The 16,594-nt window shown below is 44.6% G+C and overlaps 1 protein-coding gene across 1 annotated transcript; it reads right to left on the bottom strand.

The window, feature by feature from the left end:
- Positions 1-12,066: 12,066 nt before the first annotated feature.
- Positions 12,067-15,722, bottom strand: GSTM3 (glutathione S-transferase mu 3). Its single transcript, XM_010589553.3, has 8 exons — positions 15,588-15,722; positions 15,142-15,217; positions 14,736-14,800; positions 13,378-13,459; positions 13,187-13,287; positions 12,760-12,855; positions 12,560-12,670; positions 12,067-12,265 (listed from the first exon to the last, which is right to left on the bottom strand). The coding sequence occupies exons 1-8, from the start codon at positions 15,639-15,641 to the stop codon at positions 12,167-12,169; spliced, it is 684 nt and encodes a 227-aa protein (XP_010587855.1). The 5' UTR covers positions 15,642-15,722; the 3' UTR covers positions 12,067-12,166.
- Between the last annotated feature and the right edge of the window lie 872 nt (positions 15,723-16,594).

Below are 16,594 nucleotides of genomic sequence, written 5' to 3'. Positions count from 1 at the left end.
TCACCCCAGCGGTGGAAATGTCGTGGCGGCTCAGGCACTGGCTTTCACAGCTTCTGCTGGAAAATGGGTGTACATTCTACTTACATAGAATTGACCAAAGCAAGTCACCAGGCTACGCTTTAACTTCATGAGGACAGTGAAGCTTCCCCAAAGGGAAAACAATTAGAAATCTCTGGTGACTAGCCCTAATGATCTCTACCAGGGTTACCAGATGTAGCCTCCAGATGAAGTGCCTTTGAAGCCTAGAAGACGTGTAGCCATTAGCCATACTGAGGGGGCCAAGGGAAAAGCACGCCAGGCAGAGGGAAGAGTGAGTACAAGAGGGTGAAAAGAAAACGTGGTGCTTTTGGGTAATTTATGTAACACTGGTGGCATAGTGGCTAAGAATTCGGCTGCTAACCAAAAGGTCAGCAGTTTGAACCCCCCAGATGCTCCTTGGAAGCCCTATGAGGCAGTTCTACTCTGTCCTGTAGTGTTGCTACGAGTCAGAATCGACTCAACAGCAATAGGTTTGACTTTTTGGCTTTGGGTGTATTCTAAGCACTCTAGAAACGTTGACTTAATTCTCCTAACAACCCCATGAAAATGGGTTCATTTTATCAGAGAAGACACTGCTGCACAGGAGGCCACAGTTCACTAGCGGCAGAGCCAGGATTTGAACTCAGGCAGCCTGACTCCAGAGACCACGGTCCTGAACACTCCACTATGCTGCAACCGCTATGGAGTCAGAAAGGCTGGGACCCAGTGCTCCAGGGCAGGGATAGGGGCACATGGCAAAAGACGTAGCTGGAAAGGAAACAGAGGTCAGATTCCAAAGGATATTGTAAGGCAGAGGGAGAAAATCTTTTTTCTGAGACTTCAGAAGCCTTTCAACACACTTAAGTGGAGGAATGACGTGATGAAATTTGCACGTTATAAAAATCTTTGCTAGGCGGAGCCAAGATGGCGGACTAGGCAGACGCTACCTCGGATCCCTCTTACAACAAAGACTCGGGAAAACAAGTGAATCGATCACATACATAACAATCTACGAACCCTGAACAACAAACACAGATTTAGAGACGGAGAACGAACTAATATGGGGAAGCAGCGATTGTTTCCAGAGCCTGGAGCCAGCGTACCAGTCAGGTACGGCACAAGCACAGAGAGCTGCTCCACCCCCCTGAACTAACCCCGGGAGGGGGACCAGCCGGTTCCACGGGCGGCGTGGGACGCAGCCGGTAGGAGAAATCCCCGGGAGGCAGTGACTGGTCTTGGAGCAGAAAGAGCAGCGTCTGAGCTGGGGAACCGTCCCGCAGGGATTTAGACTGGACGCAGGTACGGCATAAACACGGAGAGTTGCTCCACCCCCCTGAACTAACCCCGGGAAGGGGCCCAGCCAGGTCGCGCGGGCGGCGTGGGATGCAGCCAGTAGGAGAAGTCCCCGGGAGGCAGCGACTGGTATTGGAGCGGGGAGAACATCGTCCCAGCCGGGACACTCGGTCACGGCACAAGCACGGGGAGCTGCTCCACCCATCTGAACTAACCCCGGGAGGAGGCCCAACTGGTTCTCGGGGGCGGCACGGCCACGTGGCTGGAGGGATGAGAAGTCCCAGGGAGGCAGCGACTGATTTTGGAGTCGAGAGTGCACCGTCCCAGTAGGGGAGCCTTGACGCTGGGCGTGGGGCTAGAAGCGGAGGATCTGACCGTGACTCCAGCGGGCCAGACCCCCTGGGGGCAATCTCCACACAGCTAGCACACATAGGTGACGCGCCCGCGGGAATCTCAGATATAATAGTCATTACAAGCAAGACAAGCAACTCTGGCTATATTCTGAGGTGCTACTCTCCTATCTCTCTGTTCCCTCCCCCACCCTCCCCAGGCGGCTTCATTAACATCTGAATAGCCTGAGCCAGAGGGAGAACTCTGATAGGGATCTGACTGCAGTTTTTTTTTAGCGGATTTTCTGGAAAAACTAGTTTCCCAGTGATGGCTCCGAGACAACAATCCATATCAAACCACTTAAAGAAGCAGACCATGACAGCTTCTCCAACCCCCCAAACAAAAGAATCAAAATCTTTCCCAAATGAAGATACAATCTTGGAATTATCAGATACAGAATATAAAAAACTAATTTACAGAATGCTTAATGATATCACAAATGAAATTAGGATAACTGCAGAAAAAGCCAAGGAACACACGGATAAAACTGTTGAAGAACTCAAAAAGGTTATTCAAGAACATACTGGAAAAATTAATAAGTTGCAAGAATCCATACAGAGACAACATGTAGAAATCCAAAAGATTAACAATAAAATAACAGAATTAGACAATGCAATAGGAAGTCAGAGGAGCAGACTCGAGCAATTAGAATGCAGACTGGGACATCTGGAGGACCAGGGAATTAACACCAACATAGCTGAAAAAAAATCAGATAAAAGAATTAAAAAAAATGAAGAAACCCTAAGAATTATGTGGGACTCTATCAAGAAGGATAACCTGCGGGTGATTGGAGTCCCAGAACGGGGAGGGGGGACAGAAAACACAGAGAAAATAGTTGAAGAACTCCTGACACAAAACTTCCCTGACATCATGAAAGACGAAAGGATATCTATCCAAGATGCTCATCGAACCCCATTTAAGATTGATCCAAAAAGAAAAACACCAAGACATATTATCATCAAACTCGCCAAAACCAAAGATAAACAGAAAATTTTAAAAGCAGCCAGGGAGAAAAGAAAGGTTTCCTTCAAGGGAGAATCAATAAGAATAAGTTCTGACTACTCAGCAGAAACCATGCAGGCAAGAAGGGAATGGGACGACATATACAGAACACTGAAGGAGAAAAACTGCCAGCCAAGGATCATATATCCAGCAAAACTCTCTCTGAAATATGAAGGTGAAATTAAGATATTTACAGACAAACACAAGTTTAGAGAATTTGCAAAAACCAAACCAAAGCTACAAGAAATACTAAAGGATATTGTTTGGTCAGAGAACCAATAATATCAGATATCAGCACAACACAAGGTCACAAAACAGAACGTCCTGATATCAATTCAAATAGGGAAATCACAAAAACAAACAAATTAAGATTAATTTAAAAAAAAAATACACATAACGGGAAATCATGGAAGTCAATAGGTAAAAGATCACAATAATCAAAAAGAGGGACTAAATACAGGAGGCATTGAACTGCCACGTGGAGAGTGATACAAGGCGATATAGAACAATACAAGTTAGGTTTTTACTTAGAAAAATAGGGGTAAATAATAAGGTAACCACAAAAAGGTATAACAACTCTATAACTCAAGATAAAAACCAAGAAAAACGTAACGACTCAACTAACGTAAAGTCAAGCACTATGAAAATGAGGATCTCACAATTTACTAAGAAAAGCGCCTCAGCACAAAAAAGTATGTGGAAAAATGAAATTGTCAACAACACACATAAAAAGGCATCAAAATGACAGCACTAAAAACTTATTTATCTATAATTACCCTGAATGTAAATGGACTAAATGCACCAATAAAGAGACAGAGAGTCACAGACTGGATAAAGAAACACGATCCATCTATATGCTGCCTACAAGAGACACACCTTAGACTTAGAGACACAAACAAACTAAAACTCAAAGGATGGAAAAAAGTATATCAAGCAAACAATAAGCAAAAAGAAGAGGAGTAGCAATATTAATTTCTGACAAAATAGACTTCAGACTTAAATCCACCACAAAGGATAAAGAAGGACACTATATAATGATAAAAGGGACAATTGATCAGGAAGACATAACCATATTAAATATTTATGCAGCCAATGACAGGGCTGCAAGATACATAAATCAAATTTTAACAGAATTGAAAAGCGAGATAGATACCTCCACAATTATAGTAGGAGACTTCAACACACCACTTTCGGAGAAGGACAGGACATCCAGTAAGAAGCTCAACAGAGACACGGAAGATCTAATTACAACAATCAACCAACTTGACCTCATTGACTTATACAGAACTCTCCACCCAACTGCTGCAAAATATACTTTTTTTTCTAGCGCACATGGAACATTCTCTAGAATAGACCACATATTAGGCCATAAAACAAACCTTTGCAGAGTCCAAAACATCGAAATATTACAAAGCATCTTCTCAGACCACAAGGCAATAAAACTAGAGATCAATAACAGAAAAACTAGGGAAAAGAAATCAAATACTTGGAAAATGAACAATACCCTCCTGAAAAAAGACTGGGTTATAGAAGACATCAAGGAGGGAATAAGGAAATTCATAGAAAGCAACGAGAATGAAAATACTTCCTATCAAAACCTCTGGGACACAGCAAAAGCAGTGCTCAGAGGCCAATTTATATCAATAAATGCACACATACAAAAAGAAGAAAGAGCCAAAATCAGAGAACTGTCCCTACAACTTGAACAAATAGAAAGTGAGCAACAAAAGAATCCATCAGGCACCAGAAGAAAACAAATAATAAAAATTAGAGCTGAACTAAATGAATTAGAGAACAGAAAAACAATTGAAAGAATTAACAAAGCCAAAAGCTGGTTCTTTGAAAAAATTAACAAAATTGATAAACCATTGGCTAGACTGACTAAAGAAATACAGGAAAGGAAACAAATAACCCGAATAAGAAATGAGAAGGACCACATCACAACAGAACCAACTGAAATTAAAAGAATCATTTCAGATTATTATGAAAAATTGTACTCTAACAAATTTGAAAACCTAGAAGAAATGGATGAATTCCTGGAAAAACACTACCTACCTAAACTAACACATTCAGAAGTAGAACAACTAAATAGACCCATAACAAAAAAAGAGATTGAAACGGTAATCAAAAAACTCGCAACAAAAAAAAGCCCTGGCCCGGACGGCTTCACTGCAGAGTTCTACCAAACTTTCAGAGAAGAGTTAACACCACTACTACTAAAGGTATTCCAAAGCATAGAAAATGATGGAATACTACCCAACTCATTCTATGAAGCCACCATCTCCCTGATACCAAAACCAGGTAAAGACATTACAAAAAAAGAAAATTATAGACCTATATCCCTCATGAACATTGATGCAAAAATCCTCAACAAAATTCTAGCCAATAGAATCCAACAACACATCAAAAAAATAATTCACCCTGATCAAGTGGGATTTATACCAGGTATGCAAGGCTGGTTTAATATCAGAAAAACCATTAATGTAATCCATCACATAAATAAAACAAAAGACAAAAACCACATGATCTTATCAATTGATGCAGAAAAGGCATTTGACAAAGTCCAACACCCATTCATGATAAAAACTCTTACCAAAATAGGAATTGAAGGAAAATTCCTCAACATAATAAAGGGCATCTATGCAAAGCCAACAGCCAATATCACTCTAAATGGAGAGAACCTGAAAGCATTTCCCTTGAGAACGGGAACCAGACAAGGATGCCCTTTATCACCGCTCTTATTCAACATTGTGCTAGAAGTCCTAGCCAGGGCAATTAGGCTAGACAAAGAAATAAAAGGTATCCGGATTGGCAAGGAAGAAGTAAAGTTATCACTATTTGCAGATGACATGATTATATACACAGAAAACCCTAAGGAATCCTCCAGAAAACTACTGAAACTAATAGAAGAGTTTGGCAGAGTCTCAGGTTATAAAATAAACATACAAAAATCACTTGGATTCCTCTACATCAACAAAAAGAACATCGAAGAGGAAATAACCAAATCAATACCATTCACAGTAGCCCCCAAGAAGATAAGATACTTAGGAATAAATCTTACCAAGGATGTAAAAGACCTATACAAAGAAAACTACAAAGCTCTACTACAAGAAATTCAAAAGGACATACTTAAGTGGAAAAACATACCCTGCTCATGGATAGGAAGACTTAACATAGTAAAAATGTCTATTCTACCAAAAGCCATCTATACATTTAACGCACTTTCGATCCAAATTCCAATGTCATATTTTAAGGGGATAGAGAAACAAATCACCAATTTCATATGGAAGGGAAAGAAGCCCCGGATAAGCAAAGCACTACTGAAAAAGAAGAAGAAAGTGGGAGGCCTCACCTTACCTGACTTCAGAACCTACTATACAGCCACAGTAGTCAAAACAGCCTGGTATTGGTACAACAACAGACACATAGACCAATGGAACAGAATTGAGAACCCAGACATAGATCCATCCACGTATGAGCAGCTGATATTTGACAAAGGACCAGTGTCAATTAACTGGGGAAAAGATAGCCTTTTGAACAAATGGTGCTGGCATAACTGGATATCCATTTGCAAAAAAATGAAACAGGACCCATACCTCCCACCATGCACAAAAACTAACTCCAAGTGGATCAAAGACCTAAACATAAAGACTAAAACGATAAAGATCATGGAAGAAAAAATTGGGACAACCCTAGGAGCCCTAATACAAGGTATAAACAGAATACAAAACATTACCAAAAATGATGAAGAGAAACCCGATAACTGGGAGCTCCTAAAAATCAAACACCTATGCTCATCTAAAGAGTTCTCCAAAAGAGTAAAAAGACCACCTACAGACTGGGAAAGAATTTTCAGCTATGACATCTCAGACCAGCGCCTGATCTCTAAAATCTACATGATTCTGTCAAAACTCAACCACAAAAAGACAAACAACCCAATCAAGAAATGGGCAAAGGATATGAACACACATTTCACTAAAGAAGATATTCAGGCAGCCAAAAGATACATGAGAAAATGCTGTCGATCATTAGCCATTAGAGAAATGCAAATTAAAACTACGATGAGATTCCATCTCACACCAGCAAGGCTGGCATTAATCCAAAAAACACAAAATAATAAATGTTGGAGAGGCTGCGGAGAGATTGGAACTCTCATACACTGCTGGTGGGAATGTAAAATGGTACAACCACTTTGGAAATCTATCTGGCGTTATCTTAAACAGTTAGAAATAGAACTACCATACAACCCAGAAATCCCACTCCTCGGAATATACCCTAGAGATACAAGAGCCTTCATACAAACAGATATATGCACACCCATGTTTATTGCAGCTCTGTTTACAATAGCAAAAAGTTGGAAGCAACCAAGGTGTCCATCAACGGATGAATGGGTAAATAAATTGTGGTATATTCACACAATGGAATACTACGCATCGATAAAGAACAGTGACGAATCTCTGAAACATTTCATAACATGGAGGAACCTGGAAGGCATTATGCTGAGCGAAATGAGTCAGAGGCAAAAGGACAAATATTGTATAAGACCACTATTGTAAGATCTTGAGAAATAGTAAACCTGAGAAGAACACACACTTTTGTGGTTACGAGGGGGGGAGGGAGGGAGGGTGGGAGAGGGTTTTTTATTGATTAATCAGTAGATAAGAACTGCTTTAGGTGAAGGGAAAGACAACACTCAATACATGGAAGGTCAGCTCAATTGGACTGGACCAAAAGCAAAGAAGTTTCCGGGATAAAATTAATGCTTCAAAGGTCAGCGGAGCAAGTGCGGGGGTCTGGGGAACATGGTTTGCGGGAACTTCTAAGTCAATTGGCAAAATAATTCTATTATGAAATCATTCTGCATCCCACTTTGAAATGTGGCATCTGGGGTCTTAAATGCTGACAAGCGGCCATCTAAGATGCAGCAGTTAGTCTCAACCCACCTGGAGCAAGGGAAAATGAAGAACACCAAGGCCACACGACAACTAAGAGCCCAAGAGACAGAAGGGGCCACATGAACCAGAGACCTGCATCATCCTGAGACCAGAAGAACTAGTTGGTGCCCGGCCACAACCGATGACTGCCCTGACAGGGAGCACAGCAGAGGACCCCTGAGGGAGCGGGAGATCAGTGGGATGCAGACCCCAAATTCTCATGGAGAGACCAAACTTGATGGTCTGACTGAGACGGGAGGAATCCCGGCAGCCATGCTCCCCAGACCTTCAGTTGACACAGGACAGGAACCATCCCCGAAGACAACTCATCAGAAATGAAAGGGACTGGTCAGCGGGTGGGAGAGAGACGCTGATGAAGAGTGAGCTAATTATATCGGGTGGACACTTGAAATTGTGTTGGCAACTCTTGTCTGGAGGGGGGATGGGAGGATAGAGAGAGAGGGAAGCCGGCAAAATTGTCAAGAAAGGAGAGACTGAAAGGGCTGACTCAAGAGGGGGAGAGCAAGTGGGAGTAGGGAGTGAGATGTATGTAAACTTATATGTGACAGACTGATTGGATTTGTAAACGTTCACTTGAAGCTTAATAAAAGTTATTAAAAAAAAAAAAATCTTTGCTAAATTTCAATTCCTCTCCTCTGGCCACCTTGCACCTAGGCTCCTTAAGTCCCTCTTTATCTACGTGGTTCACTTGCTCCACCTGGTCCTGCATAAAAAAAAAAAAGAAGGGTAAGGCAGGTGCAAATTTTTACAGAGTCAGGTGTTCTCATAAGCCCTCAACTGGCTTTAAGGGCAGACTCAGGTCCACACGTATCAGCCTCCCCTACTCTACTCAACCCATTCAGGGAACCGCAAATACAACTAACTTTTCTTTAATCCCATAAACTATATACTTCTAAACTGGAAATGCCTTAGCCCAATTGCTCTACCTTCAGCAATGAATAAAACTGAGTCTTCCTAATACTTTTTGGGGTGCTGCTCCACCAGATTTAAATTAATCCATGCCTGTGCATCCATCACAAAGTTTTTAAAAAAGCTTATTGATGCTACCTACATAAACCCACCACTGATTTTACTTCTCTGTCAATATTTGTGTGTCCACCATCCCCCTTGCCTGCAGGCAGCCATTGTGATAGTATGCCCTTTTTGTCCCATGTTAAAATTAGAGTTAGGGGCTGGTTGGGGCCTGGGGGGCCCATATCACCTCTGAAAAGAATCTGTCCCATCCCAGAGGCCTCCCCTGCTTCCTGGGCCTGACCCGAGTGGTTGCATTGCTTCCAGTCACGTCATTCATCTTGGGTAACTCAAAGTGGAATTTCACTAACAAAAGTAATGAATGGAAAAAATTAGAACATGTGATTTGTCTATAGTCTAGCTGAATTTCATGTGACATACATCCCACCCACAGCCTGTGCTTCTTTGCTCATCCTCTACCACGTTGTTCTCTTCTGTCATCTCTCTCTCCCAGGTTTCTGTTCTCATTTCACTTCTCAGAAGACTAGAGCCAGTTTCTCTTTCCTCTCATGCTTCCCTGCGGTGACCAGACTCTAAGGTTGTCCCCCATGGTCCTGCCTCCTGGTATTCACACGCTGTGGACTCCCTTCCCCTTGAGCGCAGGCAGGACCTATGATTTTCTAACTGGTAGAATACAGCTAAGATTTCAGAGTATCAACTCTGTGATTACATTACACAGGACAGTGTTGTTGTTTTTGCATGCTACTGAGTCGATTCCAACTCATAGCAACCCCATGTGACAGAGTAAAACTGAAAGGGTTTTCTTGGCCGTAACTTTTATGGAAGCAGATCACCAAGTCTTTCCCTCATGGAGCTGCTGGGTGGGTTTGACCCACTGACCTTTTGGTTAGCAGCCTAGCGCTTAACTGTTGTACCACCAGGGCTCCTACGCAGAACTGTAGTGTTCCCCTTTCAGGGTGACCCTCTCCCTTACTGACTTTGATGAAGCAAATGGCCCTGTTGGGGAGACTCACATTGCAAGGAACTAGGAGTGGCCTCCAGCTGATAACCAACAAAAAACTTAGGCCCTCTGTCCAACAGGCCACAAGGAACTGAATTATGCCCACAATCACATGAACACAGAAGTGGAACCTTCTCTAGTAAAGCCTCGATATGAGACTGCAGCCCTGGCTAGCACATTGATTGCAGCTTTCAGATGACACCCTGAAGTAGGGGACCCAGCAAAGCTGTACCCAGACACCTGACCCACACACTGTGAGATAATAAATGTGAATTGCTTTAAGCTGTAAGCTGTTAAGTTTGTGATAATACTAGCAGCAATAACTAATACATTCTGATTTCTGGTCATATCCTCTATCTAGTCCCCAGAGGCATCTGTAGTGTCTCTGGCCTCTCTTAAATCCACAATGCCTTCCCTTAGGGCATATATGTGCATAGAAATTCTAGGGTGTGAGGCCCCACAAATCCAAATTTACTAGCGATCAGGTTGAAAAGAATCTTCTCAGCTCTCTACCTCTCCAGGCCCTAGGCTTCCCATACCTAAGATATTGGCCTGGACACCTAAGTACTACTTGCAGGGGTGGCTAAAGGTGGCAGTTGAACTACATACTTAGTATCTCGTGTCTGTACTAATTCCCCTGACTTTACCAGGCCTTCGGGCAGTTCCTGCCCGCTGTCTCTTCTGATGGTGTAGTGGTTAAGTGCTGCGGCTGCTAACTAAAAGCAGTTTGAATCCACCAGGCACTCCTTGGAAACTCTGTGGGGCAGTTCTACTCTGTCGTATAGGATTGCTGTGAGCTGGAATTGACTTGATGGCAATGGGTTTGGCTTTGGTCTCTCACTAGGTAGATCCTTGGCTCCTGGTTCACAGGGGACAGCAATCACATCCCCAAGGCACTAAGGCAAAAGACTCAAAGGTCTGCTCTATGAATGAAGAGTGGTGTCAACTCAATCTCTACAGGGTCAATTTATGTTGCTTTCATTTCTTAAAATTAGTGTCTATTGCGCAAGTAGCGCATAAATACATCTCCTTGTTGAAAAGGGGGAAAAAAAAACCACACAAGCCTTATCTGCAATGTCCCCTTTAAATTCCACTCTCTCACACTTGTTTTTAGTTTGGTATCTTTCAGAACTTTCTCTATTCATTCATGTACACACATCAAACTGTAGAAAATACCAGTGTGGCTGCCATTTTCAAAACATAAAAGGTATCACATTGTATATACCAATCTAATTCTAAAATTTTAACCCTGTCTTGGAGATCTTCCCATGTTAGTGCCTACACTCCAATCTCTAACTGCCATGTGCTATTCCACAGCACAACTGAGCATTTACTTACTGGCTATGAAAAGCAACACCCCAATAAACACCTTAGTATACCCCTTTGGGTACATGGGTATTTACAGGATGCAGTTGGTAGGTCACAGGATGTGATTTAAATTTTATAAGACATTGACAAGCTGTCATCCAAAGGCTGTAACAATTTAAAAGCTCCCCTGCAGGAAATGCATTGCTTTCCCAAACCTTGTCCAATACTTTATAAGTAATACTGATTTTTCTTCATCTGAGTCAAAATTGACTCGACGGCAACAGGTTTGGCTTTTGGTTCGTCTAACAGAATGGGTTCTCACTGTTGGAATCTGCAGGTCCTTGGATTATATTTAAACATCTTTTTTTTCCACATTTTTTGTAGGGGGGGGAGTGTGGGCCCGTATTTCTAGTTCTATAATTTGTTTGTAGATTTTTTTCCCATTATTCTACTTAATTGCCTTAATGATAAGAATTTTTGTTAATTTTTATACTACTCCTTTGTCTCTGTCACCTGTCTTTTAACTTTGCTTATTTGTGCTTTCCCATAGGGACGTTTTAGATTTTGATACTGTTCAATTTATACCTTCTTTTGATGTCCTATTTAGAGAAAGTTCCCCTACCTTGTGATCACATTCTTATGGTTTTGTTAATGCTCCTACAGCTTTGTGTTTAATTCCACCTGAATTAATTTCAGTGAATGGTGTAAGGTAGAGCTCCATTATTTTTAACTGGAAAGCAATTGTCCAGGCTCTTCTTACTAGCTAGTCTACCAGTTGGAAACACCACCTTTGTCATACTATGTTTTCAGATATACAGGGGTCTGTTTCTGAACTCCAATTCATCACCACCACCAGTACCACAGAGTTTTAGTTGACACACCTTCACCAGACCTTCCCTAGGGCCTCCAGTCCCATTTAACATACTTCCTTCTCTACAGCTGTTCAACCCCACCTTTATTTCTAGTCCCCACTCTCCAGACTGGGCATGAGCCTCTCTAATCCTGAACACAGCTGGGGAGCACGGGGATGGCAGTGGTGGCCAAGATCGCATTCACATCCTGGTAACCCTCCACATGTCCTTAATCTCCTTGTGCCTCTACTCCCAAGAATAATCCAGCTGGACCACCAACAGCCAAAGTGCTATTTATTGAAAAGCATAGAGAAGACAGAACAAGGCCCCCTAGGGACAAGATGGAACAAGACAAGCAGTGTGACTCTGCCTCCCGCTCAGCATATCCTCTTGTTGCCCCACTGCGCCATCTTGTTGTTGATGGGCATCTTGAAGAAGCGGTCAGACTGCATGTATGCAGCTATTTTCTCCAAAGCCTGAAAGGAATGCACGCCAAACTTGATAAAGACCCGAACCCCGTCCAACAGAACCAGACCAAAACTACAACATTCACATGCTGCCTGCCTCCACTTACTCCCATTTCTGGTAGACAGAGCCTTTGTGGTGGAAGCAATCAGGCCTTTACCAAGACTGAAAGGCTCAGAGGCGACCCACCGTTGGTCCCTTCAGGCAAAAGCTGGTGTTGGGCAACAATTTACCACGCTGAGGTCCCTCAGGGCCCAGGAGAGCTTGGGAATTTTTTTGTAAGAGAAAGGGGCAGGGAGCCTCACCTCAAAACGGCACATGAAAGCCTTCAGATTTGGGAACTCATCCAGGCACTTGGGCTCAAACATGCGGTTCTGATCTAAGACATCATAGGTGAGAAAGTCCACAAAGGTGAGCTAGAAGGAGAACAACAGGATGATGAGGTCTGGAAAGTTCATGAACAGCTGCAGAGATAGAGATGTCCTTTCCTTTCCCTTCTTCCTACCTTCTCCCCTGCAAACCAGGAGAATTTCCCCAAGAACAAGGAGAATTGTTTCAGTTGTCCAGGTAGCTGTTCTAAGTACTGAGGCTTCAACTTTTCCTGGGAGAGAGTGAAGACAGACAAGGAGAACAACAGCTGTCATCTCTTCATAGCTGACAAGGAAAGGGTCCAGTGGTGGACACTTAGCAGCCCCTTCTCCAGGTGCCTTCCTCTCACTGCCTTCAGGTGGGGGTAGCAGGATGGGAAGCCAGAGTTTGAAAAGGATAAGGGGCTAACACTAGAGATACAACACAGAACAAATCAAAAACAAGGGTTTTGTTTCCTGTTCTCACTGCCAACCTGGGTTGTTGAGAAGGTGGCAGGGGCAGAAATGAATGCTCTTTTTTTTTCCTGATACAGCATTCAGTTGATACCTGTTAAGGAAACTCACATGCTCAGGGCTGTAGCAGATCCGTGCAAGCTGCATGCGGAAATCCATTACTTGGTTCTCTATAATGTCCACTCGAATCTTCTCTTCTTCTGTCTCACCACCTGTGGGCCAAACGACAAGAACTCACCTCGGCTGTACCCACCCCTAGTGAACAAACGACGTGGTCTCCCTCACCAGCCTTCAATACTCACACATGTTGTGCTTGCGAGCGATGTAGCGCAAGATGGCATTGCTCTGGGTGATCTTGTTCTTCCCATCCAGGAGGTAGGGCAGCTGGGAAGAAAGAAAATCAAGTGAGTGACATGGCTCTCTTTTGCTCCCCTCACCTCTTTCCACTGGAAAAGATTAGGCTTCAGGGAAGTGAACAGTAGAAATAACACGCTGTGTTAGGAGAAAGAAGCTCAGAAGAAGTTAGCAATTGGGTCTCCACCTGATTCTACACAGGAGTTCTTAATCTGTGTGCGCGCGTGTGTACACATGTACCAGCAACCCTTTCTCAGAATAATGTTTTCAAATACTTAAGGCAAGTTACACACATTTACAGAATTATCAAAATATTACAAAACCTCAAATTTTAATAAATTAATATGTGCTTATTAATGAATTAAACAACAAGATCTAATAACTACAATAATTCCAAAATAATGATCAGCGTAAGTAACATTTAAGATATCTGTGATAAATGTAGTATGATACAAAAATACCTGATCTCTACTGAAGTCAAAGTCGCATACATAGCTAATAACCAACGGGGCTTATCACCCATAGTCACGTTAAAAGAAAATGCTAAATTTTAGTTAGCGGTTAGTAAAAATGGAAATGTAATTTTTATTCTTCGTTCAAGTTCATGGACCCCTAAATTCTATTTATTCTATCCAGGTTGTTGTTGTTAGCTGCCATCTAGCTGGCCCGACTCATGGTGATCCTATGCACAACAGAACAAAACACTGTCCAGTTGCGGATTGGACCGTGGTGACTCATAGAATTTTCATGGGCTGATTTTTGCAAGTAGATCACCAAGCCTTTCTTCTTAGTCTGTCTTAGACTGGACGCTCTGCTGAAATCTGTTCTGTATCAGAGCAGCAAGCAAGCCTCCAATGACAGACAGGTGGTGCCTGCACATAAGGTGCACTGGCCGGAATTGAACCCAGGTGTCCTGCACACACACACGCATAACTAAACCAAACCCGTAAACGCCTCGCTGTTGAGTTGATTCTAACTCATAGCGACCCTAGAAGAATAAAAATACCCCATAGAGCTTCCGAGATTGTTAATTTTTATTTAAGCACACTGTCTATCTTTCTCCTTCGGAGCAGCTGGTGGGTTGGAACCACTGACCTTTTGGTTAGCAGGTGAGCACTTAACCACTGCACCACCAGGGCTCCTTAGTGTCCTGCATGGAGAGCAAGAATTCTACCACTGAACAACCACTACCCCATTCTATCCAGATTAAGAATTTTATTCTAGATCCTTCCAGACCAGAGAGGGAGGAAGCAAGGATATACTTGAACGCCTTTCCTTTTGCCCCCTTTCCTCGAAGGTCACTCACATTAGGAAAGTCCAGGTCGAGCTTGAATTTCACATCCAGCCACTGGCTTCGATCATAGTCAGGAGCTATAAAAGAGAGAACGAAGCATTCAGCCTCCTTAATATCTCACCTAAGGAGTACGTGGAAAGACCCAAAGAAATGAACCAGCCCCCACACCTCACGATTCCCAGGCCCAGGAAGTTTAACCATTTAGTCTCTGGGGTTAAGCGTTAACACAGGGTTGGACCGTCACAGAGGAAGAATCCCTAATTCCAAGTAAAGGTTGTGCCCCTCCTCACACAGGACCTTTCTGCTCCCAGGTGGCACCAGAATAAAGAACAGTTGGGCGGCCTACGTGGCTTTACGCGCGGCAACGAGAAATCGGCGCCGCCGCGGCGCTCCGCACCGGCACGCGGAGCGGCATTACCTTCCCCACACGTGTACCGCTTCTCCTCATACGACGTATCCGTGAACTCCAGCAGCATGCGGATGGCGTGCGCCAGCTGCGGGAGACAGCCCGGGGTCGGCACCTCGCCGCTCCCACCGGCCCCCGCCCGCTCCCGCCGACGTCCCCGACCCCGGGCCGCCCAGACCCCGCATCTGCCGGGGCCGCGGGTCGTTAAGCGGCCGCCAAAGCCCGGCCCGCGGCTTGCGGCCCTCGGCTCCTTCCCACGGGCTCCCGCGATCCCCTAGCTGGGGCAGAAATCTGTCTCCATGGCCTGGGAGTTCGGCTGGGGCTGGCCGAGCCTGGCGGCGAGAAGGATGCCCTGGCGTCCAGAAGCCGTTTCTCTCGGAGACCGCTGACGCGGAGAGCCGGCCACCTCCAAGTCCGTCTCCCTGACCGAGCGGGTCAGCAGTTGCGCGGGCACTCACCCCGCGAATATCCCAGTAACCCAAGACCACAGCCGAGCTAGACAAAGAGCTCATCTTGATGCTGCGCCTTGGAGAACTGAAGGTAAACAGCTAGCAAGCGAGGTTTATACCCGACGCAACAGGCAGGACCCACGCGGGCGTCCTGACTCCGCCCCGACTCCGCTCTCCGTTGACGTCCCCGAGGCCCACGCGCCTGCGCGGTTTGTGCCGCGGTGGGGCTCGGGGTTGGGCGACCCACCCGCAACGTCCTGAGGGGAGCGAGCCGGGCGCCCGAGGAGGCCGGAGGTTGCGGCCTGTCGCTTTTGCCCCTGGTGGGAGCCGCACATCATTCACATCAGTGGTGTCAGTCAGGCGGGAAAAGAGCGCCGGTGGCGCAGGCAGTGTGAACCCGGTTATCCCGAGGAGCGTGAGCTTCGTGGCACACATATTTACCGAGTCCTCAGTGGGGACGGGGTGACTGCCAAGGAGTCGCTGTTTGTGGCGCGCGCTTAGGGATGTGGGGGGGGGGCGGGGAGAGTGATAGGACACCCATAAATTACAAAACCCATAAAACTGTCAGGTACACTTGATTCACCGAAGTCCTGTGGAGGGAAAGCTCTCTTGTGGCTGGAAAAGAGGCTGGTTCTGAGACGACGTCAGGGAGGAGGCGGGCGTTTGAACAAAGATAGGCCTTATTGGGAATACACGAACAGGCGCTCCAGGCCAGAGGAACCTCAGAGCAAAAGCTGGAAGGCGGGAAATACAAGTGCATGTAGAAAGAACAGCAAGTGTTGTGGATTTGGACTGCTTTCTGAGTTTGTGATGGGGTGGAGGGCGAGAGAAAGTTGGAGAAGCATATTGGGGTCAGATTGCGGCGAAGGGCCTTGCATGCCAGTGAGTGGAGTTTGGATGTTTTTGGTCACTGGGAAATCTCTAGATCACTGCTGCCCAATAGAAATACAATACAGATCCCATATGTCATTCAAAAAAAAAATTTTTTTAAACCAATTAGGTGAATAAATTTTAAT

The sequence above is a fragment of the Loxodonta africana genome, chromosome 3, assembly GCF_030014295.1.
Source record: "Loxodonta africana isolate mLoxAfr1 chromosome 3, mLoxAfr1.hap2, whole genome shotgun sequence".
NCBI lineage: Eukaryota > Metazoa > Chordata > Mammalia > Proboscidea > Elephantidae > Loxodonta > Loxodonta africana.
The sequence above is the reverse complement of the archived record's forward strand: the minus strand, read 5'-3'. Positions and strand labels throughout refer to the sequence as shown.